Genomic DNA, 21,988 nt, shown 5'->3' on the forward strand with positions numbered 1-21,988 from the left:
AACTGGTGAGTGATCCGAATGTAAGAAGAGCCTGTCAACTAAATCCAGCCAAGGCATTTTAGTCCAGCATTGTGTTCCACGGTGACCAACCAGAAGCCTCTGAACATAACAGCCTTGTAATCCCCACCAGCTGGTCTGCAGAGCGGTAGCCTACCTGAGACCAAATGGAGAGTCTCTGTGCCAAACTGGAAGCAGTACATAGCCACCATCCCTAGGAGCTGTTATCCTTCCTGAATTTCTGTAATCTCTTTTTAAAGTTGTTGCAGTGTGCTGCCAGTGCTACCTCTTGTGAGAGTCCCATCGTTTCTGTGCACTGTTTTGAATGTATTGGTGCCATTCAGTATCATTAGATGACCCTGTTGGGTTTCAATATTAAGGGGGGGGGGGCGGAATAACTACTCTCGTCTAGGAGCTATTGCCAGCCTTGTAAAGGTAAAGGTAAAGGTACCCCTGCCCGTACGGGCCAGTCTTGACAGACTCTGGGGTTGTGCGCCCATCTCACTCAAGAGGCCGGGGGCCAGCGCTGTCCGGAGACACTTCCGGGTCACGTGGCCAGTGTGACATCGCTGCTCTGGCGAGCCAGAGCCGCACACGGAAACGCCGTTTACCTTCCCGCTGGTAAGCGGTCCCTATTTATCTACTTGCACCCGGAGGTGCTTTCGAACCGCTAGGTTGGCAGGCGCTGGGACCGAGCAGCGGGAGCGCACCCCGCCGCAGGGATTCGAACCGCCGACCTTTCGATCGGCAAGTCCTAGGCGCTGAGGCTTTAACCCACAGCGCCACCTGCGTCCCATTGCCAGCCTTAGCCACCATGAATTTGTGGTAAAGTTGTCCCTGCTTCCAGAGCCAAGTCCAAAAACTCTGTCCCTCCCCCAGCCTATGGAGAGTCAATGGGTTGAAAGGTAAAAAGTTTATTCTAAGCCGCAGCATTAGAGGCATCAGCAGGATAATTCCAGAAAGGAGCAAGTGTGGAACAAAGGATGCACAAAGCATTTATACAACTGTTGCAGACACATGCATGATCTCGTGTCACCATTGGCTAGGGACGTGCATGGACAAATGCTTAAGTCATGCAGAGCCATAGTTAGCTAGATTTTTTTGCTCTGGCTGATGCACGCAGAGGGGCACCATTGAGGCTCCAGGCCTGTGCGTGTGTGTGTGTATGCAAATGTGCATGGCTGGGTGTGTGCCAAACTGGGTCTGACCCAGGTGAATTATAGCCTAGAAATATAGCCTGAGTCAGGCATTCTACTTGGCCACAGAGCAGTTCCTTCTTGACCCTTGTCTCAGGCCAGGCGTAACTGGTCTCGCAGTTGCAACTCAGCAACCGGAAGTCTGGCATTATTGCACCTCAGGAGTTATGGCTCCCGAGTTATAGCACTCGGGTATCCTAAATATGAGAGGATGTGCGAGCCTACTTGTATGCTGTGCTGTGTTTCCCCTGTGGGTTCTTAGCACCCTCCCTGGGTCATGGCATCCAGCAAGGTCCCAAATCGTGGCATCCAGGCATCATTCCAAGTTACTGGGCTAACTTTGGGGTGATTTGGGCCCTGCAGGATGGTCTTCAATCCAGCCCCATGCTCTCCGTGCTCTGCGCCGTTTGGAGACTGCAGTGCAGGTGGGTGGGTTGGAGAGCATGGAAACCAATCAGCATAATAATAATAATAATAATAATTTATTATTTATACCCCGCCCATCTGGCTGGGTTTCCCCAGCCACTCTGGGCGGCTTCCAACAGAACACCAAAATACAGTAACCTATTAAACATTGAAAGCTTCCCTAAACAGGGCTGCCTTCAAATGTCTTCTAAAAGTTTGGTAGTTATTTTTCTCTTGGACATCTGGACAACGCCATTCAAATACTGTAGCGCACCGTAACATTCGATGGATCATGTGCGGCGGGGCTTCCCTGCCCCTTCCCCCCAGTTTTTTTTTTACTCCTGGTGGGGAACTAGCCAGAGGTGCGCCCCCTGACCCCTTATCGTCTTCGAGGGTAAGAGGCCTCTTTTGAGTAATTGCCCCTTCATGGCTCCCCCTCCCCGCCATTCCCCTCACGACGCCTTTTCCCTTATGACGAGGCGAGACTAACACCCGCCCCTCACCGCGCTCGATGGGTGGGGCTCTCCTCCTCCTCCTGGGGCTTCGCGCCTCTTTCGCTCCTCCGGCCACTGTGGTGCGAGCGAGCGAGCGCCCGTCGCCATGGCGACAGAGGCGGGGGCGGGGAGCGGCGCGAGGCTGGTCGGAGGAGGCGGCGGGAAGGGACGCAGAGCCGCCGCCTAATTCTCCTCAGGCGGCGGCGCTTCGGCCCTTCAGGTTTCCCGCCCGGGTAGGAGGAGGAGAAGCGAAAGGGCCAACGACCTCCCGCTCCTGAGGCGGAATGGGCAGCGCCTTCGCCTCAGAGGGAAAGCTCTTCTGAAGAGGAGGCGGCAGAAATGCGCCTTAGCCCCGGCCCGGTTGCTTCTCCTCGCACCCGAGCTGGTTGAGTCTGAGGCCTCTGCGCACCCGGCTCTTCCGTCGCTTTCCTTCCCGTCCCCGGCCATGCAGAGCTCCGGTTTCCCTTCGCTGGGCCGCACCCAGCAGCTCCACCACCAGCAGCACAACCTCCACCTGCCTCCCTGGTCGCGCTTCGGCGGGCAGCAGCCTCCGTCGCCGGAAAGGGCCGCGTCCCCGGCTCAGCCGTCGCCTTCGCACCCCGCTTCTCAACCTCACCCTCCTCGGCCGCCTCGGACTCCCAGCGCCGACGGCTGGAGGAGGGCGGCCACCGACCTGGAGCGCAGCCTCAAGTTCCTGCAGGCGCAGCACGCCGAGACCCTCCAGAAGCTCCACGAGGAGATCGATGTCCTCAAGAGGCAGAACAAGGGTGGGCAGCCGGAAGGATACCCCACCCCTCAAATAGGAGCCAGCTCCTAGGGGACGAGGGAGATCCGGCTCCCCCGAGAAAATATACGAGGGGGTTCGGCAGCCCCAAAGTGGATGGGCATTGCCATTCAAATAGCACCGCGTCATGTGGTCCGTTATATAGGGCGGGCCTTGCTTACCTGCCCCCCATATTTCATTCAAGTTGGCACCCCTCCCTGAAAAAGAGGTGGTTGCAGCAGCAGCACTCCAGCTCCGGGCACCTAGATCCAATCACCCAGTTGGCTGCCCCCTCAAGTCTCTCCCTCTCCATCCCCAAGTAAAAGAATGGGCGTGAACATTACCAGTTAAAGGAGGGGTGGTCTGGCCACACTAACAAGGCCTTTTCTTTTTCTTGCAGATCTTCATTATAAACTCATCATGCACCCGATACTTCAGAGGAAAGGTACAGCCTTGCACTGCCTATGTTTCAGTTATAAAGTGAAACTAGTCACTTGCCCACTCAAGGCTCAGGAATGGATATGATGGTTTCTGACACAGCTGCTTCACCTAAACCAGGGCTGGGGAACCTTTTGGGTTCCAAGGGCCAGGTGCTGATCAGGTTCGGCCTCCCACTGAATTTGACAGCTGTATTTGGGGGGTGTCATTAATGTCACCATGATTGACAGGTGGATGCCCCACCCACCTGTCAAAATCCTTTGTACTTAGAAACCACAAGGCAAGATTCCTTGACAGCCCCATTTTTGGAAGCTCTTAGCATAGAGTTGGTAATGAGGGGGGTAGGCGAGTCCAGTGAAGCTGGTGCTTGTAATATGTGAGCCCTGGTTGTTACCCAAGAGATTAGGCTTGGTGTTTCTTGAAGGGGATGAATGAGTAGGCAAATACACAGGCTGACATGGAGCAGGTGAAGAAGGTCCAACTGAGTGGCTCCCAGCTCTTGATAGGCAAGGAGTTGATGCCAAGCATGGGAGCTCCAGGATCAGGTTTCTCTTAGAATATTTCAGCTACTAGGATGCCAAGACACAAAAGGGTCCCTTCTGAAAATGTCCTGTTTGGCCTTCCCTATGGTTATGCGCTCATACATGGGTACTGGTGCTAGCCCTTCAAGGGAGTATGTACCTGTCTGCCAGATTATTCAACTAGTTCCTTTCTTTCTGTTTCTGAAGATCATTCTTCCAGCAACTTGCCTAGTAAGACACAGCCAGGAAGCAATGCACCAGGGAAGACAAGTGCCGGCTTGAAGATGGTGGCACCAGCAGCAAAAGAAGAGCACAGAGAACAAGGTACACACACAGTCTAAGCTGAAAATATAGCGTTAACGGTGGCCACAATGCATCTGATGCCATGACTGTGTAGTGTTTTGAGTGTATTAGCAATGCAGCCTTTTCCTAAACATCTTGTAGGTTCTGAGGAGCTGGAAAAGAAACCAGTAAGTGGCGAGTTCATGATGGACGAGACGAGTGCAGAAGAAGAAATTATAGAAAAGGAAGTAGATAGAGTAATGTGGAAGGAATTGGAGGACTTCAGGCCGGAGCAGGAGACGGTTCCAGAAGAGGCACCTCATCCCAGGTTTGAGAACACCCACTAAAGTAGCAGTAACTTCTAAAACAAAGCAGCAAGTTTCACACTGTTGTTACTGATGATTAAAAGTTCTGCTTACTATTTATCAAGGTGGTGTACACACATCCCCACTCCATTCTATCCTTACAACAGTCCTGTGAGTGAACTTGTGCTGTGAGGCTGTGACTGGCTCAAGGTAACCTGGGAGGCTTCATAGCCAAGTGGGGATTTGCACCTTGGTCTCCTAAGTCTTAGTCCAACACTCTAACCACTACACCACACTGTCGTGTGCAGAACTGTGCAGAATTCTCAGGCTTACGCAGGCTTACTTGCGCCTTGCTAGACTAAGTGTGGTTACTCTCAGATAGATACGTAGCTTCTTTTGTACAACAGACTGTTCAGCAAGTGAAAGCAATTCCTTTCTGATATTAGTGACCAGCACACACTGTTAAAGCCCACCAGTGATCTGACAGCTGGGAGAACCCCTCCCCCCTGGTCATTCAGTCAGGATTTTTTTAAATGTAACATATAACTATATAAGATGTAATGTAACATATAAGCTATATAAAAAGGGAGAAAATATTTTTAAAGCCAAGAGAAATGGGAAGGAAACTAAAACTGATGAAAGAATAGGGCAGTTGGTTAGCCCCTGTGTTGGGGCTACTTGAAAAGAGTGCCAGTCAGTCCCTTAGGCCGTAGGTTGCCCACCTGTAGTTCACCGAAATAACTGTTCCTTGGGCACACTTCAACTGTGTTGTTACAGAGACGCAGATGTTTGTGACAGGATGACGTCCCCCATCCCTTTTTCATCTGGTCAAAGCAGGGCAGGAGATGTGAAAATCCCTGCTGCTTCTTCCAACCCCTTCTTGGTGACAGTGCTCCCTTCCTACATGCGGAAGCCACCAACGCTGGAGGAGTGTGAAGTGGTCATTCGGCAGTTGTGGAACATCAACCACATGCAAATGCAGGAGGTGAGGCTGCTTGCTCTCCTGGGTCCCTCAGAGGCAGGAAGCTGACATTGCAGGAGGAGCAGGAAAGTCACACACTCTCCTCCTTTCTTCTTCAGCTGATGTATTTGAGATCATGCTTGGAAGATATCCACAAGACCAAAAGAATTCCTGAGGACTACATGCTAGCTGGTCATGCTGGGTAAGGTGGTTTTTAATGGAAAGAGGAAGGATGGTACCCCTGAATATCTCATTTCAGTTGCAGCAGGGTCTCCAAAGTACCACAGTTGATTGATTAGGTGGTCGCTAGAACTAATGAGTGGTTCAGCCATGGCTCTTTTAGCTACTTTCTTCTCACAAAGCTATTTGTGAGCACATGTGAGATAGGAGCTCAAATTTTTGCCAGGGAACCTTCTGTGATCTCTGCAGTTCTTTAGAGATCCCATGCATTCCTGTCACCATCCTATCTCCTTGAGGAGAAAATAGCAGCTGAAAGCAATTGTCCAAATTAACTCTCCATAAAACACATTGAGACTATTACTTTGTCCGCCTCCCTCTGCAGACTCCTCCTAATGCTGGCTGTTGATTCCCACTTCCCAATACAGTTAGCCTGCTTGTTAACTCCATGTAGGATTAAATTTCACTCCTCCCAGCAATTTAACCTCACTGGATTTTTTCTTTGTAGCTGGGCTTAAATTTAATTAAGCAGGAAGTGGTTATGCTTGGAGTAGCCTACCTATGTGGAGAGAGCATGGAAATGCTTACTAAAGTGCTGGATCTCACCTACTAGGAACTTTGATGGCAGCTGCAATCTTGAGAGCAGGTGTGTTGGGGCATTTCCATGTGAGCTGAGAAAGCAGGCTGCAGTGGTATTTTGCTACTTAAGATGCTCCTGTGAGTCTCAAAAGTGTTATTTTTGTGCCCTATGGAAGGACATAATGCATGATGAAAGGGCAAGAGGCAAGAATTCTTTTCCCAGTGCCCAATTGTTGGTGCCAGAATAAATACTCTGCGACCTAGTATGAAGTAGCACTTACCTATAAATGCTAATTAATGTTTTCCTTCAGGAACCAAGAGGTCACACGGTTGCCCAAGGTGAAGAATGGTCCTAAGAAATGGTAAGCAGGCATCTTAACACAGGCCAGAGATGGCTTAAGGGGAGCATAATTGGTTAGGTCACACTGTGTGCTTGAACTTTGGGGAACTGCAAGGACCCCACAATTACGATTTAGAATGCAGCATGAGAAGTAGGGGGGACAACTAAATCTGGGTGTCACAGAAATTTAAGATCCCGAGGTCCACCACTGCACAGGCCACTCACAACTTTTTATTAAAGTTTTGCAATTAAAAGTCTCCCAGCAGGCTTCCCAAATTAGAAAAAAGTATTTTGTGGTGAGGATCTAATTGAAATGTAAACATTTTTCAAACTAGACTCCCCCACCTTCCCAAACAGTCTTTTTTTTAAAAAATGCCATTACATACTGCTCCTTTGAGTCCCCCCCCCCCCCAGTGGTGTCCTGATGCCAAAAAGTTTTGTGGCCCTTTTAAAGCACTTCTAAAATTGGTCTGTTTTTTAAAAAAAGTTTACTGACTGCTCTTGTGATGATGCCAAAAGGTTTATGACTCTCCCTCCCACCAAGATCTTGCAATTTTTTTATTTAAAAAAACAAAAACAGAATTTAATTTTTACGAATTTAATCTTGATAAAAACGATATAGAGATGTTGAATCAGTTGTTGGGAAAAGCCTTTTTGGAAGAAGTGCAGTTCTTGCCTCAGCCCCCCAGAGGGGGTTGACTCTGGGTCAGTGCTGCCCTTGGCTCACCTCTCTGCTCTAAGGTGAAAGGAGTGTTGAAGTGCAAGCAAATTCTACTGTAACTCCTGCTAACACTTGTCACTTGGGCAGGTGGAGAAATGTTCCCATTTGCTCCAGAGGACTAGTTTAGTACATACGAAACATCAACATCAGACAGTTTTTGGCTTTGAACGTAAATTATCAGAGCAAGCTCTTGGCTAAAAGCCAAGACTCCAGAAAAAAAATATTCTTTGTGTGTGGGGGCAGACACTAAACTTGGACACTGCCTTCCTCAAACACCCTATTAGAAGGATGCGAGAGCAGCTTATTTAAATGCAGACTTCAATATGACAGGCCCACTTTGTTCTCCAGTAGGATTCTCACACCACTGCCTGCTGCTGAAAGGGCTGTGCTGCCAGCACTGAAGCAAACACTAGGAAATGCTTTTGCAGAGAGACAGAAGAGAACACAGGCTGTTCAGAGGAACAGGCTCCACCGGACAGCACTTTAGCAAGTATGGTTCAATTGGCCTCTTTTTGTAATGTGTCTCCTTGCCCTAAAGTGGTTTGAAAGCCAGCTAAACCATTTCCGAGTGTGTGCTGTACTTTCAACAAATTGTTTCTGGTGTTCACCACTCAATTTTTAAAACTTCATAATTAATCCTTTTTTGTCCACATAGCTACAGAAGATCACAGTGACCTTACTTCTCCCTAGAAACTGTTCTACCTTCAGTAGTAATTAAGTTTACTTTTTTAACTACAGAATTGGGGGCTTTTAGATGCAAAATACACAGAAGCCTCCTTAGAGAACCCCAGGTCAAGGGGGCATCAAAGTGACTTTGCCTTTTAGCAAACAAGTTTCTCAGGCTGCGGTGGAGCCAAAGGAGTTTGGGGGGTTGCAAGAGAAAATAAGTGAGTGTTAAAACACTGGAACAATACATTTATTACAATAAAACAAATGCCTTAGTTCATGTATGAAATAATTGATACTTTGTACTGCAATCAATCAGAGCTTCTTAAGTACATTTTTAAAAATGTCCTCAAATTGACACAGCAATCACACATTTACAGATAGCACAGCAATTGGATGCCGTGTTGGAAGAGTGCAAGCCAGTATTCAGCGACTCTGCTGCAAAGGTGATAGCAGAAGTATGTAAAAACAGCAATACTTCCACAAAGATCAAGAGAGTTGTGCATGGGAGGTAGGAGAAAGCAAAACCAAGGCTGAGTGTAGCAGCCTCAGTCTCACCCTGTGCCTAGGCAGGCTCCTCCCGTGAGGCACAAGTTGATGAATGACATTTGACGCATGGCTTGCCAGAGCCACATCAGTCTAATAGCTGGCTGCCTCATAGTTGGGAAGACACAAACCGCTCACCTGCTTCAGCCAGTCACTGCACACAGCTATCAAAGAACAGCTTGTGTGGTGTGTGTGCAGGCAGCCTCTTCTGGGGCTGGTATCCAACCAAGCATACATATATACATACATACTGGGCACTGGACGAGGTCTGAAGGACGCTGTCCCTTTTCTTATAGTAGGGAGACTCCGTGACAGAAGTCTACACACACTCTTCTCTAAGAAGACATTAAAAAAAAGTCATTAACACGTCTGCCGTAAGAACCGTGAAAATCCACCCCCTGCATCAAGTTATGGGCAGGTCTACAAAGGCAGAAGAAGCACAAGCACTAAACCTAATGCCAGGCTCTTTACAAAGCCGGGCTCCTAGTAAACAAAAACAATTTAAGGCTTCTGCTTCACACGTTCCTGCCCTGCTTGGCTGTGTTTTTTTCCAGCCCAGGCCCAGCAAGAGGAGATGACGAGACATTAAGCAGCAGACAAGCAGGCCTGGCGGATGCTCTGCGCCCAGGTGTTAAGGAGTGCTGTGACAGAGTGCTTGTCAGGAAGCTGCAGCAATTTTGACATCATGTAGCGATACACTGACTGCAAGAAAGGGTTTGCTTCTGGAAAGAAAAAAGCAAAAAGAGTCTGTTATTTAAAAAATAATAATAATAAAGGACACCATCCAGATGGCAGCTCGTGTGTGGGCGGTTTTGTGACTCATACTGATGGGTTATCAAAGCTGGGGATTTGGAGCTGCAGAACTGAGAAAAATGAGTCATTGGCTTTTTCCCCCTTCACCTCACCATTGGAAGCAGTAGCAGTGTCTTGTTACATATCTGAAGCTTCCAAAATTCAAAGGATTTCCTTAGGATACTGGAATTCTGAGCTTCCAAAGCTTAAAACTGAGAGGGCAGTTTTCCTGTAAAAACTTGGTAAGAGAGTGTGTGTTTATAAGTAAAAAAATGTAGTTGGTTCTCTTCTTCCCACCTGGCCTCTGGCAGTGTCCCTTAAAAAACCCCAGTATTCCGAAATCACATAAAACTTTACCACATCTCTTCCTACAGCACAAATAAATCCACACTCAAAAGACAGGATGGGAGTCTTAATATGAAGTGGTCAAATGGATCACAAAGGCTAAACTCACCAGTTCCAAGGCTTAATGTAGACCCAATACCCCATCACCCACCCAAAAGTCATTTTCCGCCTGCCTTGTTCTTTCATACCGTACTGCTGAGGGTTATCAATCCACAAGGGGCTCTGATGTGGATAATCGGCTGGGACGCTCAGTTGCAATGGTGGGACATTTGGAAGGTTCTTGTCATCTGGAATCAGACACATTTTGCATTACTTTCTCAACCTTCTCCAAGAGACACCTAAAGTTGCTTATCAGGCAGCCTCCTCATTAAGCAGGAATTCAGAAACAACCTCTCTGTTCCCAGCAACAGGCAGCTGACCCATCAAGGTCTGGTTAGGATCCTCTGTTACCTTTTCTCTCTTGGTCAAGTTTTGGACCTTAACCAGGCCCAGTCAACCTGCTGCCGCCACCACCAATGCAGGCTTTTAGCCTTCAAGTGTCAAGAGGATATTTGAAGACAGAGCTGTCTTTTCTTGCCACTCACCTAGCTTGCATATGAGGTGGACGGTGCCATTGTTGCTACAATGGGAGGGATCCAGGTTCACCAAGAACTTTGGGTTTAATCTTGCAACCTCCCCTTGTAATACATTTGGTATAGTCTGCCTTTCGTCCTCTTCATATTTCCGCTTCCGAGTGGAAGTCACCGGGGTCCTATGATAGGACAGCCAACTTCCGTTTCAATTCTCATTTCTAATTAATTTTGCATACAAAATGATAAGGCAGCCCCCAAAAACTGGTCTAACTAAAATATCAAAGCAAGATCAAATAACTTCAGAAATAGCCGGAACAATATATATGCACAAATATCTGACAAATTCCAGAAGGGTGGCTGTGTTAATCTCTTGCAGCACACACAAGTAATCTTTGGCCATCTTATTCCTTCCAGGCCTGGGCTCTGAGCTTTCCTATCTCTCACAATTCCTTAGCCATCTTTCAGCAGATAGTAGAACAATGAATATACATACGTGATGGGTGGACCATGGATGGCAGTCATTGCTGGCATAAAGGTTCGGTAGAGGGAATGATTGAAGACTGGTGAGCGGATATTGGCCAAGACAGCATCCAACAACGGTTGGCACAAGTACTGCTGCTTTGTGGGAGGCACTGTAGGGGGCGGGGGGGTGGGCTGACATACAAGAGACACACACGGATTTAGGGAAGGTGCAGTTCTGTCAGTAGGTGTTGCTGGACTCCCAGGAAACAACAGCTTTAAGAATAACTTGAGATTTCAGGGCCTCTGCTCAGATGCCAGCTTACAAATCTGTCCATTGAATCTCAGACAGCTCCATGTAGAGACAAAGGACTTCTACACAGATCCCATCAGGCAATTGCTCCTTACTCAGCTTTGGACACACTGGAGTTTGCTTGTATGGTCAACTCGCAACTTACGTGCGTGTAACTTGTGTGAGCTCAGCTTTATGTGCACGGCTGATTTTTTTAAAAAGAGGCAGTCATGGGGGGAGGGATTGGAAGAAGGCGGGGACACTGGCAATTGTGCCCACCATCGCACTCACCTTGGGAGAGCATTTGGATGTGCAGTTAAGAGAGTGAAAGCGGTCTTAGGCCCATTCGGAGGTGCATGGAAGTCTTCAGTAGTTTTTATAGGACATTTTCCAGTTTTTAAAGGATTAACTATATGTGATTTTGGCTTTACATGCTACCTCTGGAACATAACTCTTGTGTAAGTTGCGAGTCATTTGTTCTTGTAAAAGAACAGCGCTGTAGCTCTGTCAGCGCCAAGGCCCATCTAGTCTGACATCCTGTTCTCATAGTGACTATCGGATGTCTCTGGGAAGAAGCCCAGAAGCAGGACCAGAGTACAACAGTTGCACTCTCCCTATCTGTGATTCCTTGCAACTGCTATTCAAGGGCATGGCTAATAGCTGTTGATAGCTTCATCCTCCAGGCATTTGTCTAATCCTCTCTTAAAACCATGCATAATCTTATACTCTTGTCTTCTCTTAATTGCCTTTTTTCAAAACATAAAAAGGTCCCAAATATTGTAACCTTTCCACATAGGGAATTCAATCTGGCCCCTTTTGGTTATCCCTTTTTAAATCTACAATATCCTTTTTGAGGTGTGGTGACCAGACCTTTATGCTGTACTGTGGCCAACTTCTTTGCCTACATTTTCCTTCTTTTGTTCCTGATGTGCAGAATCACTGAGAAGAGAAAGGCCCCCTGCTAATGTGGACTAGGGGAACAGAGATAAATACACAGAACTTACCACAGCCATGTCATTCTTGAGCTTCTCCAGAGCAATTTCACATTTCTGCAGTGTCTTCAGAGGACAGCTAGGAATGAAGAAAGCCAGTCTCAGAACAGACACTTTTCTGCTTCAGAGAAAGTAGAATTGCCTCCTCGTTCCCCAGATGGACATGGCAAGCCACCAACAAACAGCACTCTCCCTCCCCACTACTGCTGCTACACAGTCACTAGGAAGAACGAAGCCGCCTACTGGAACCTGGCCCCGCTGCTGTGTGGGGCTGCTTCTTGTGCCTCTCTTCCTACAGAGAAGACACTTCCTGCCTGCTACACTTGGCAAGCACAAACCAAGAACAAGGCAGGCTAGAGCATTGAGCCTTTTTCCTCAACTAACATAAAGCAGAATTTTGCCTGTGAACACAACTAGCTCTAATTATCTCCTGCCGCTTACAAAGACAACTCCTCTTGATGTTCAAAGGGAGGAGAGCAAGAAGAGATAATGGGTCGAAAATGAGCACACAAGTTTACCGTTTGGAAGGATCAGTCAGAATATCCAGCAGGCTTTTCATCTTACTGAGGTCCTTCTTCCTGTCTGAATTGATAAGAAACACTCCTGAAAGAGGCAGTTATGCTAGAACTATCTTGCAGGACAGAGAGAAAGCAGATCTCTTCTGACAGGCGAAGGAGGTCTGTACCTTTTCAGGTTCAAGCTTCTCTGCCAAAGACAACCACTCAGAAAGAGGTCATAGGGTGCAACATGGCCTCTGTCGCATCCTTGTGAGTACAGCAGCAGATGGCACAAACTGAGAGTGTGTCCATCCCTTTTGCTTTTCAGAGGGTGCAAAAGTGCAACATGCCTCAGGCAGCCTTCCATATGGCCCGTGGTGTGCCATGCCCAAACACAGTTCAGCCACAGAAGGTAACTCTGGACAGAGCCAAAGAATTCATTGCCACCCAGTTTCCCTCTACTTCCTGCAGAGATATAACATGGTTTATTCATCACTTTGCACGCGACAAGGCTATATTTACAGGTAACCCGGCAGCAAGTAGGAAGTAACATGGCTGATCTGGACTACCGAGCCCAGTCCTAGCAGAAAGCCTCTTGGTACCTACCACCTGCTGCTGCAAGGGGAAAGGCTATCAAAGCTGGGCACCGACAACCCCAAGCACACCACCAGGGGGCAGGGGGAGTCAACACACACTTACCTTCATTCTTATCTATTTTGTTGATCATTCTTCGCAGAGGCTCAATGTACTTGGAGAGCTGCTTGAGTTTTTCCAGGTACTGCTGCTCCTCAGATTGGCTGGAGCTCGCTGGGCTCATGACAGAGTTGGGATTGCCTTCCAGGCACAAAAGAGGACAGGTTAGACCCATGGAGTAAAGGCACTGAACAGGAAGAGGGAGAGGTGGCTGCACCCAGCACAGCCTGCCTTCCATCTGCTTTCCTGCATGCACCCCCAGGCTGCTCCCCCTCTGCCACCATCACCAAGCTGTTCTGGGGATTCAGAGTTTGGCTGTGGGACATGCTGCCTTTGTCCTGTTGTTGGGCTGCCTGCAATACAGCTTCTGCCAGGGAAGCAGAGGATCACAGTCTGTAAGCAAATTGTGTTCACCCACCACACCACTGATAGTTAAAATTATCAAAAAAATCCTCTCAAATGCCAGCACTGGGTCCCCACAATTAACCCCATTTATGCAAAAAGTGCATTACAGGCACAGACTTGGAAGTAAAAAGAGGGACAACCTGGTTTTGCTCCCTCAAGCCCTGCACAAATTACCTGGAGTATTTAGTGGCCCAGGAGATGGGACACTGAAGTTCTGTGGCGTTCGTGCAGCTGCTGGACTTTGAGAGGGCTGAGGAGATGGACTGGGGAGGAAGCTGCTGGGAGATGGGGCTGGACCAGAGCTGAAAGAGGAGGAAAGTATTTCCCATTGAGGTCTGGGGATGAAGCAGCTATTATTGACCCTAAAAAGAAAACTTGAAACCACCTGAAGCCTGCTTACTCCTACATCAAGGCTCACCTGACATTAGAGTTGGGCTGGGAAGTTGGCTGCCCAGGCTGGGGAGAGGGCTGAGGTGGCGGAGGCATCGGCTGAGGGGTCTGGGCTTGCTGGGCTGGTGAAGGAGAAGACATCATGGTGATGCTGCTCTGGCTGACCTAGAACAAAGGAACCGTCACTGGCAAGAGGAGCCTTTCCAAAAAGACAAGGGCACCAGGACAAGCGCAGCAGCCAGGGGTCCCATTGAAAGGCAGCGTATATGACCTGCTGAGGAGCCTTGGGCTTGCCACTCTTTCCTGGCATGTAAAATGAAGATTGTAATGAACATAGCAGGAAGCTCAAAAACTCTTCAAACTAAGTGTGACAAAACAGGCCCAACACAGCAGCATTTCACTGCAAGCCTCCTGTGACTTCACCACATGCAGAATTCTTCCCTGGCTTGCTAAGGACAGAGAGCCAACTCGGGGAGTCTTCAGTTCCATCTACATTTACCAGACCAAACATCTGTCTGAAAAATGCCAGCCTCAACTAGTACCATGGGAGACTTACCTTCATTGTGGCCCAGTGCACCAAAACCCCGTTCCTTTAAGCTTTGTCAATGATTTCCACAACAGATTGAGATGGTCCAAAGTGTGTATGTGTGCTGCATGCATGACAGACACAGGCTAGCTTGGCAGAAGAATGCTCCAGCCCCTCAAAGAACAGATTCAGAGTAAAACATAGAACTGCATGGAGCAGCAGTAGCTCATGATACAAAACACATGTGTGTTTTGGGAAGCAGAGGAGGTGTGTACCACAGTCCCACAAGCTGCCCAAGTTGGCAGACTGCTTCCCTCTTTTGCTCCATTTCCACTGAGCATTAGAAGATCAGACAGACAAAACTTCCCGTTCCTCTTTGGAGGAACTCTTTAGAAACTACAGCCAGCTGCATGAAATATAGCTGAACAAACCCATCATACCCTAGTCCCTGCCCCCTCCCCCAGGGCCAACGGAGGCCTCGTATTAGGCACTTTGCAGCTTTTAAAAAATGCACATGAGACCAAAATATGACACCCACCCTCTCGGCTTAGAGCTGCAAATTAAGCAAATGAGACCACTTTTTGAATTAACAAATATGGACTTTGTCATTTTAAAGAGTTAAAAAATCCATAAATATTGCTAAAAATATACCGGATTAGACGGTGATGAGCATGTCCTCCCCGGTCTGCTGCTCATGTTGTATGAACAAACAGCTCACTCTTCAGAGCCTTATTTTGCTTTCCTCTGCCGTCATTTTTAATCTTTATTATGGCTAGGGGCCTCTCTGGATCTCTAAGAGGGCCTGCTCCCCCACCCCCTTCAAATTCCAGCTAAATGTGTGTGCAGTTTGCAGCATAATTAATTGTTCTAGGAATCTGAAGCAAAGAGTGAAGGCCGAGATTCCGTGTTCTCAACCTCTAATCTTCACAGCTGGCTCCCTCTAAAGGAGCAGCTTTTTTTTATTAAAAAAATGGACAGATACTGATCAAAGCAAAAGGCCCATAGATAAGCAACACCTGTTCTTTTGCTTACTCTAGCTGCGCAGCAGGGTTGATTGCCCACAGAACGTTAAGTGAAAGCCTTGGACCCAAAGCTTTCTTCTTTTTAGGATTCTACCTTATTTGAACTGCTCTCAATGCAAATTGTTTTCAGAAAACCTTGGTGCCATTCAACTGCAAGAGTGTCCTTCAACTGTGTTTATCTGACAGCCTGATGCTGAATTTCTACAAGGCCTAATTGAGAGGGGAAAGTGTTTTGTGACTGGCAAGTGCTGCAAGGCCAGAACACCTTACCTAGAAAGCAAACTCCTATTTAAACTCAGTGTGAATCACAGGTAAGGGCCTGCCAGTGTGCAAATAAGTTGCTCATCCACTGAGAAGCCACAACAGTTTCAGTGCCAAGCCTGCCATGTGGAGGGGAGGCTGGACATGGGTGCCACACGGCTCATCTGTCAAACCTATAGGGGCTAGATCAGAGATTTTGAGAAGCCTACTAATTTAGGGGATACCGATACCGGCTTTGGTAGTGCTACAACACAGATAAGGGAACAGCCAGCAAATTACTAGATCATTTCCAGCTGATAGAAAGCAGACTGGGAACAAAGTGCTTGTGAAGCAGTAAGCAGGTACTGAAGGATATGTGGAAAAAGGACTGTGGATATTTTTATGCACCCAGAACTAATTGCTGTTGACAACATTTAAGGCTATTCACAGGTGTTGTTCATGTCAATCTGCTTCCTTTGATTGCAGTGCTGGGTGACTCAGATTAGAGGTCAACACCTGGGCTTCTTTCTCAGGTGGAGTTTCTATGAAGCAGCTTTATGAAACTTCTACCAACCAAAGCTGGTCTACAGAGAGGATATTGGTTCTCCTTCTCAGGACTTGAGTGGCTGCAGCTGTGACTGTATTCCACCAGGCCCAGATTCATTATGGCAGAGGAAACCTACATTCCTGCTGTCAGCTAAGCTGTGCAATCTGCCAGTTGACCTTGGTCAAAGCACCCACTTTCAGCCTTGGGAAGAACAGGAAGAACTGTCTCTCAAGACATTATTGTTTCCTGGCCAGCAAGATAAGGGTTGGAAAGAACTTGAAAACTAGGCATGCCGAACAGACCACAGAATGTGGGAGTCAGTGAGAGAAGCAGCTCAGTGGAACGAGCCAAGCTCACAAGAGCCTTGCTGCTGTGTGAGTCAACACAAACCCCGGGATGTAACTGCCTCACAACAAAGTAGAGCAGTGGGGCTGTCAGCAGTTCTACTCTATGGGAGTTTGAGCCCCATGATGCACCCCAGCAATTCCTCTTCTGGGGGGAACCTAATGGTGCAACATACTGAAAAGAACAGCACGCAAGGCTGGGTGGAGAGGTCATCTCAAGATCAATGGGCCAACCGAGTAGGTGGGTATCCGTTGGTGGAGTTCCTCAGAAGAGTGCTTGGGGGCACAAGTGGGGTACAGTGGTACCTCAGGTTACATACGCTTCAGGTTACATACGCTTCAGGTTACAGACTGCTAACCCAGAAATAGTATCTTGGGTTAAGAACTTTGCTTCAGGATGAGAACAGAAATTGTGGCGGCAGCAGCAGCAGGCCCCATTAGCTAAAGTGGTGCTTCAGGTTAAGAACAGTTTCAGGTTAAGAACGGACCTCCGGAATGAATTAAGTACTTAACCAGAGGTACCACGGTATTTCACAGGTGTGGAACCAGACCTGATAAAGACTGCACAGAACACCTCCTGGAGTCCTGACATGCTGTAGTCATTAGCAAGACAAATGTGGGTGCAGAAACCGCCTTGGGTGTAAATCCACAAAGTGACTTTGTGTGGATCTTGGGCGGCCAGTCATTATTCCATATGCATATGGCTTTTGTGAAGATGACAAATTGCCACTGTATAGCAGAAGGACTATAGAAGTGATAAACAGGAGTTCCAGCAGTCTAAGCACCAGCGATCTGAAGGTGGTTTGACTTCTCTCTCCCTGGTGATTAAACAAAGACGGCCAGATAATCCACTTGAATCAGATCTTGGCAGGATGGGTGGGGTGAGATCCCTGAAAGACCCACAAGTCTTCCTTCAGGGGAGCAGGAGGCACGAATCTCTGTTCAGTTGCATTTGACTGGGCTGCACAAATGGCCAGAACCCTCTACCAGCCTCTTAGGAGGCAAAGGGAAGAAAACGAGCAGCAGCAGCAGCTACAGTATGTAACAGGGAGAGCACATCTACCCCTCAAGGGTCTTTGCAAGCTTCCTCCTCCCTCGGAGTACAGACACAGGTTCAACACATGTCTTAGCAGCTAAATCAGCATTCCTGCAATCTGTTCCTATGAACTATGCCAAGCATTGTGGAGGCGAGGGAGACTTGGGGCAACGCCTCTCCTGGACCTCCCTGCTCCCAGAAGCTAATCTGCAGTCCTGCTTAGCTTCCCCCACCATTCTATGGGCAGCCTTCATTGGGGTGCCCATGTTCACTGCTAAGTGTGCACACCAGTAGTTGAACAGAACTCATGACAAGGGAGGGGACCCCTTGTGCAACACCCACCCCACCAGCCCCCTGGCACAACACACATCAGCTCCAGTAAATACCTGAGGCATTTGCTGTCCACCCAAAGGAATGGTGCTTGGAGGCGTGGCAGAGACAGCGGTGGTAGGCGGGAACCGTGGTCTTATTTGCATCCCACCTCGGGCCATAGTTGCGGTGATCATCTTGGGAGGACAGAGGGACAGACAAAAGTAATCGCAACACAAGAAACGCAGCACGCCGGCAGGATGAGAAGCACATGCAGCCTCCGAGGAGGAGGTGGAAGTCAAGCGAACTAGTCTTAGGAAGGCAACCCTGCAGCAGTCGCTGGCTTGGGAGACACAACACTTGCACTCCTGACTGGCTCTGTCAGAGAACTCTGGGGTGAGTGGGTGGTGTGGGGAGCTAAAGTCCAATTAAAGGGAAACAATTAAGGGGGGGGGGGTTCAGCTGCACATCAGCTGTATCAAGGCCCTCTAATGGGATGCCAAACGTAGAAGAGGAAATTGACATCTCCACTGACCCAGCTGGACACACAGCACCAGTCTGTATTAAGCTCTGATTTAAGGTCCAGGTGTGACATGGGCAGGTTTGACCAGAATTTTATCATCTGCAAACTATATGGCTCAGCCGGAACCACCCAAGCCAGTGGGAGAGACTTTGGTCCCATCTCCTGCCCAATTCCTGACCCTCAGGGGAGTCCTTAAGACTAGCCCAGACCTTGGGGAATGGGGGAAGAATGATGACAGGCAACTGCATTTAGTGCTTCATGTAAATGGACCTGCAGCAGCCACAGCAACAATGTGTCTTGAAAAAAAGTCATAGAGCTCAAAGTTGCTAACAAAAAAGTTAGGAACACAAACAGACACACACATGAAACAAGGAGAAAGGAAATCACAACTCAAGAACAGCAAAACTTTGCACAGCTGTTAGTTCATGGCAGAGCAATCAAGCCCCCTTCCCCTCCCCCAGCCTAGGGCAGTGACGGATGGTCAAAGAGGCTTTTCGGAAGAGAAAGGAATGAGGGGAGTCCAGACAAACCACATGCGCATGTCCAACACACACAGCATGCAAAAGCCGCCACAGCAGGGGAGGCCAAGGCCAAGCACCACACAACAGCAGAAGCAGCTTCCCAACAGAGGCGGATGCGCCACAGAGAATGGAGGGTGAGCCATGGCGGGCATGGGTGGTGGCGGCGGCAGCAGCAGCAGCAAGACCGGGGGGTGGGCAGCTGACAAAACGTGCTCCTCCTCCAGGCATTCCTCCACATTCAGAGCCACACAGGCGCCAGCAGGCTCAACCGAGGGACCACCGTGGGCCGGGGCCTCCTGCCACACCACCAAAGGGAAGACTGTTGGAGCCACGGCCTCCAAAGGCTCCTCCTCAGACCCAGCAGGAGAGTCGAACCGACTGCGAAGGCAGCACCATGACTTCAGTAAGCTGAACTTGCCAAGAACTCCGGACTGCAGCACACATACACCCCCAAGGCAAAAGCGGTTTGTGGAGATGGGGGGAGGCTGAGAAAGAGCTACTCTGGCACAGTAAAGGTGTTAGAAATGTAGAGTTGGAAGGGTCCCACGAGGGTCAACTAGTCCAACCTCCTGCAATGCAGGAGTCTTTTGCCCATCATGGAGGTTGTACCCACAACCCTATTAGGAGTCTTGCACTCTACTAACTTGTTTGGTTTTTCCCCTCTAGGATGTGCCTCTTGTATTTTAAATACAGTGGTGCCTCACAAGACGAAAAGAATCCGTTCCGCGAGTCTCTTCGTCTTGCGGTTTTGTCGTCTTGCGAAGCAAGCCCATTAGCGGCTTAGCGGCTTAGCACTATTAGCGGCTTAGCGGATCAGCTGATAAGCGGCTTAGCAGCTTAGCGGATCAGCTGATAAGCGGCTTAGCGGCTTGGGAAAAAGGGGGGGAGGGGAAAAACCCCGCAGGAACTCGCAAGACATTTTCGTCTTGCGAAGCAAGCCCAGAGGAAATTCGTTTTGCGAAGCATCTCCAAAACGGAAAACCCTTTCGTCTAGCGGGTTTTCCGTCTTGCGAGGCACAACTGTATGAGAGAGAGTACACAGGCATCACCAGCGCAGAGCTCCCGAATTCCCAGGAACAACTCGTAGGGAAGATTTTCTCCCCCACCTCTTGAAGACTTCTTAAACTTATGGAAGAAGTTTAAATTGTACACAGGTTCAATTTCCTGGACAGCTAATTTGCTTATATCCCTCCTCTTACAGATTCAGTCCCCCCTTCCCCTTCCCCAGCAAAAATAAATAAATCTAGAAAATGGAAGTATCAACTTCTAACCTTTCACTCCTAGTGGGTTTTGAGACATGAAGCTATGACCAAGATGCAGATCCAGACAGCATCTTGCCCCAGCAAAAAAGCACAAGAGTGGAGTGGAATTCAGCTCCAGAAGCCACTGGATGTGGATGACCGTCCTTGAGGATCGATGGCTCACATCCTCACAACACACTGAAAGGGCCTGAACTGGAGGGCTGCCTCCAGAGGAGAAAGTCTGCGTAGAAGAGCCGCCTCATGCAATTGGCTGTCCTTCGTTCAAGGCTTCCTCCCACACAGCACCACCAGGAGGGCTCTTTGAATGATGATAAGGGAAGGGTTCAGGGAAGTAGTATGGTAAATAAATCCTAACTGCATTTCTAGGAGAAAGGGCAGACAGGCAGCAGTTGCCTCCCGATCTCAATGGGAGATGAAGCTCCACTCCAAGAAGCAAGAACTGCCCCCTTGCCAGGCATCAACAAGCAAGACGCTGGAGAGACTACCAGAAAAGTCAGGAAGAGATTTGATTTGAAAACCACAGAAAGACACCCATAAAGGACAGAGAAAAGGTCCAGAGCTAGGCATTTCCTTGGTTAAAGCAAGTCGCTTGTTGTATTAGAGACTAGTCTGACTGATCCAACCTCCACAAGGTCCAGATTGCCATCAGCCTCTCTCTAGGTGTCTTCATGTGCATGACATCTCCTTGGCAGGCTGGAGAAGCCAACCCTAGTTTGGGCATGGCCAACAGCCACAATAACCAATTATGCCCCCCTAAATCAGGTGTGGGTATCTCTGGCCCTTGAGGTGTTGCTGAACAATAATTCCCATGATCTCTGGCCAATGACCATGCTTGCTAGCCGGGTCAATAGTTCCCCACACCTGCCATGGACGATGTCATTGAGGCTGGACCCCTAGGCCTTTTCACCCTGGAGCAACTGGTAGCAGCCACCATTTGTCAGAATGGTGCATGCCAGCCAGAAAGAGCACACCAACTCCCACCATAGATAACCATTCCCAAAGACATTTGCTGACCATATCCTCAGCATACAATCAAGGACTTCCTCGTAGTCTTTGCGACTGCCAATGCCACACTATTAACTGGCCAGAGGCCACGTCAGTTGGGAAATGTTGGTTTGTTGTGTTTGGAAAGCTGCTTTGTGCAAGCCCAGTAGTTTTCACACAAGCTTGGCTTGCTCCCATCCTCTAGCCCATCAATTCCCAACTAGCGAAAGATGAGGTGAGCCAGAGAGGGAATCAGGGGGGGCCCTGTCCAAATTATGACAAATGGGTGGAAGCACATGGACGTTGAAACAGGGCAGCTACAAAGAGTTCTATTGCGGACATCTATCTAGTGCATCTCAGGACTTTGCACTCTTTACCCCACCAAACCTTTGAAGAGGCCCCTCTGCTTCCAGTCCATTAAAGCACTGTGGCTTTAGGTAAGCTTCAAAGAGGTTCACAGCTGATGCCTCCTGAGCGTCTCCTTGGAACCCTTTTCTCTAGGCCTCTCTCGCCCTGCCCACTTGAAGCACCTGCAGATCCTACCCCAATGGAGTGTTGATGCTTGGACAGCAACGAAGGGGCTCTCCAGGACTATCAGGACAGACCCATCTTGCACAACAGGGACTGTGTTCTGGGCTGTTTTTGCTGTGCTATCAAGCAGAACAGCGAAAAGCAGATCCGACATTCACAAGCCTAGGAAGAGCCCTGGTCTGAAGCCTGATGGCAACATCCTGGCTTTGCCCTTGGATTTCTGAGCTGGGGGTGCACGGATGCCAGGCCCCCGTCTACCTGTGTCCCCAACCTAAAACCTCACTGGTGCCTAATTGGTTTACATGGGAACCGGTT

The 21,988-nt window shown here is 48.7% G+C and overlaps 2 protein-coding genes across 6 annotated transcripts in view; one reads left to right on the forward strand and one right to left on the reverse strand.

The window, feature by feature from the left end:
• The first annotated feature begins 2,113 nt into the window (after positions 1-2,113).
• On the forward strand, positions 2,114-9,185 carry CCDC74B (coiled-coil domain containing 74B). 4 transcript variants are annotated; one of them, XM_083717529.1, is made up of 9 exons: positions 2,114-2,859; positions 3,256-3,300; positions 4,022-4,138; positions 4,259-4,424; positions 5,179-5,386; positions 5,482-5,564; positions 6,430-6,480; positions 7,528-7,669; positions 8,226-9,185. In XM_083717529.1, the coding sequence occupies exons 1-8, from the start codon at positions 2,538-2,540 to the stop codon at positions 7,664-7,666; spliced, it is 1,131 nt and encodes a 376-aa protein (XP_083573655.1). In that variant the 5' UTR covers positions 2,114-2,537; the 3' UTR covers positions 7,667-7,669; positions 8,226-9,185. The 4 variants fall into 4 exon arrangements, with proteins under 4 accessions (XP_083573655.1, XP_083573656.1, XP_083573657.1 ...); XM_083717530.1 differs by having other exon boundaries at positions 8,946-9,185; XM_083717531.1 differs by having other exon boundaries at positions 7,531-7,669.
• MED15 (mediator complex subunit 15) overlaps positions 8,074-21,988 on the reverse strand; it is a 31,364-nt gene continuing 17,449 nt past the window's right edge. The window contains exons 9-18 of one of the 2 annotated variants that reach the window (XM_083717139.1): positions 17,930-18,049; positions 13,857-13,993; positions 13,613-13,740; positions 13,040-13,174; positions 12,362-12,425; positions 11,856-11,922; positions 10,594-10,754; positions 10,113-10,279; positions 9,717-9,815; positions 8,074-9,113 (exon numbers count right to left, since the gene is read on the reverse strand). In XM_083717139.1, coding sequence (XP_083573265.1) covers positions 8,977-9,113; positions 9,717-9,815; positions 10,113-10,279; positions 10,594-10,754; positions 11,856-11,922; positions 12,362-12,425; positions 13,040-13,174; positions 13,613-13,740; positions 13,857-13,993; positions 17,930-18,049 — 1,215 coding nt within the window. In that variant the 3' untranslated portion in view covers positions 8,074-8,976. The remainder of the gene's footprint in view (positions 9,114-9,716; positions 9,816-10,112; positions 10,280-10,593; positions 10,755-11,855; positions 11,923-12,361; positions 12,426-13,039; positions 13,175-13,612; positions 13,741-13,856; positions 13,994-17,929; positions 18,050-21,988) is intronic. The other variant, XM_083717140.1, reaches the window with a different exon arrangement.

This window comes from Podarcis gaigeae, assembly GCF_964106915.1.
Source record: "Podarcis gaigeae genome assembly, chromosome: 16".
Classification (NCBI taxonomy): domain Eukaryota; kingdom Metazoa; phylum Chordata; class Lepidosauria; order Squamata; family Lacertidae; genus Podarcis; species Podarcis gaigeae.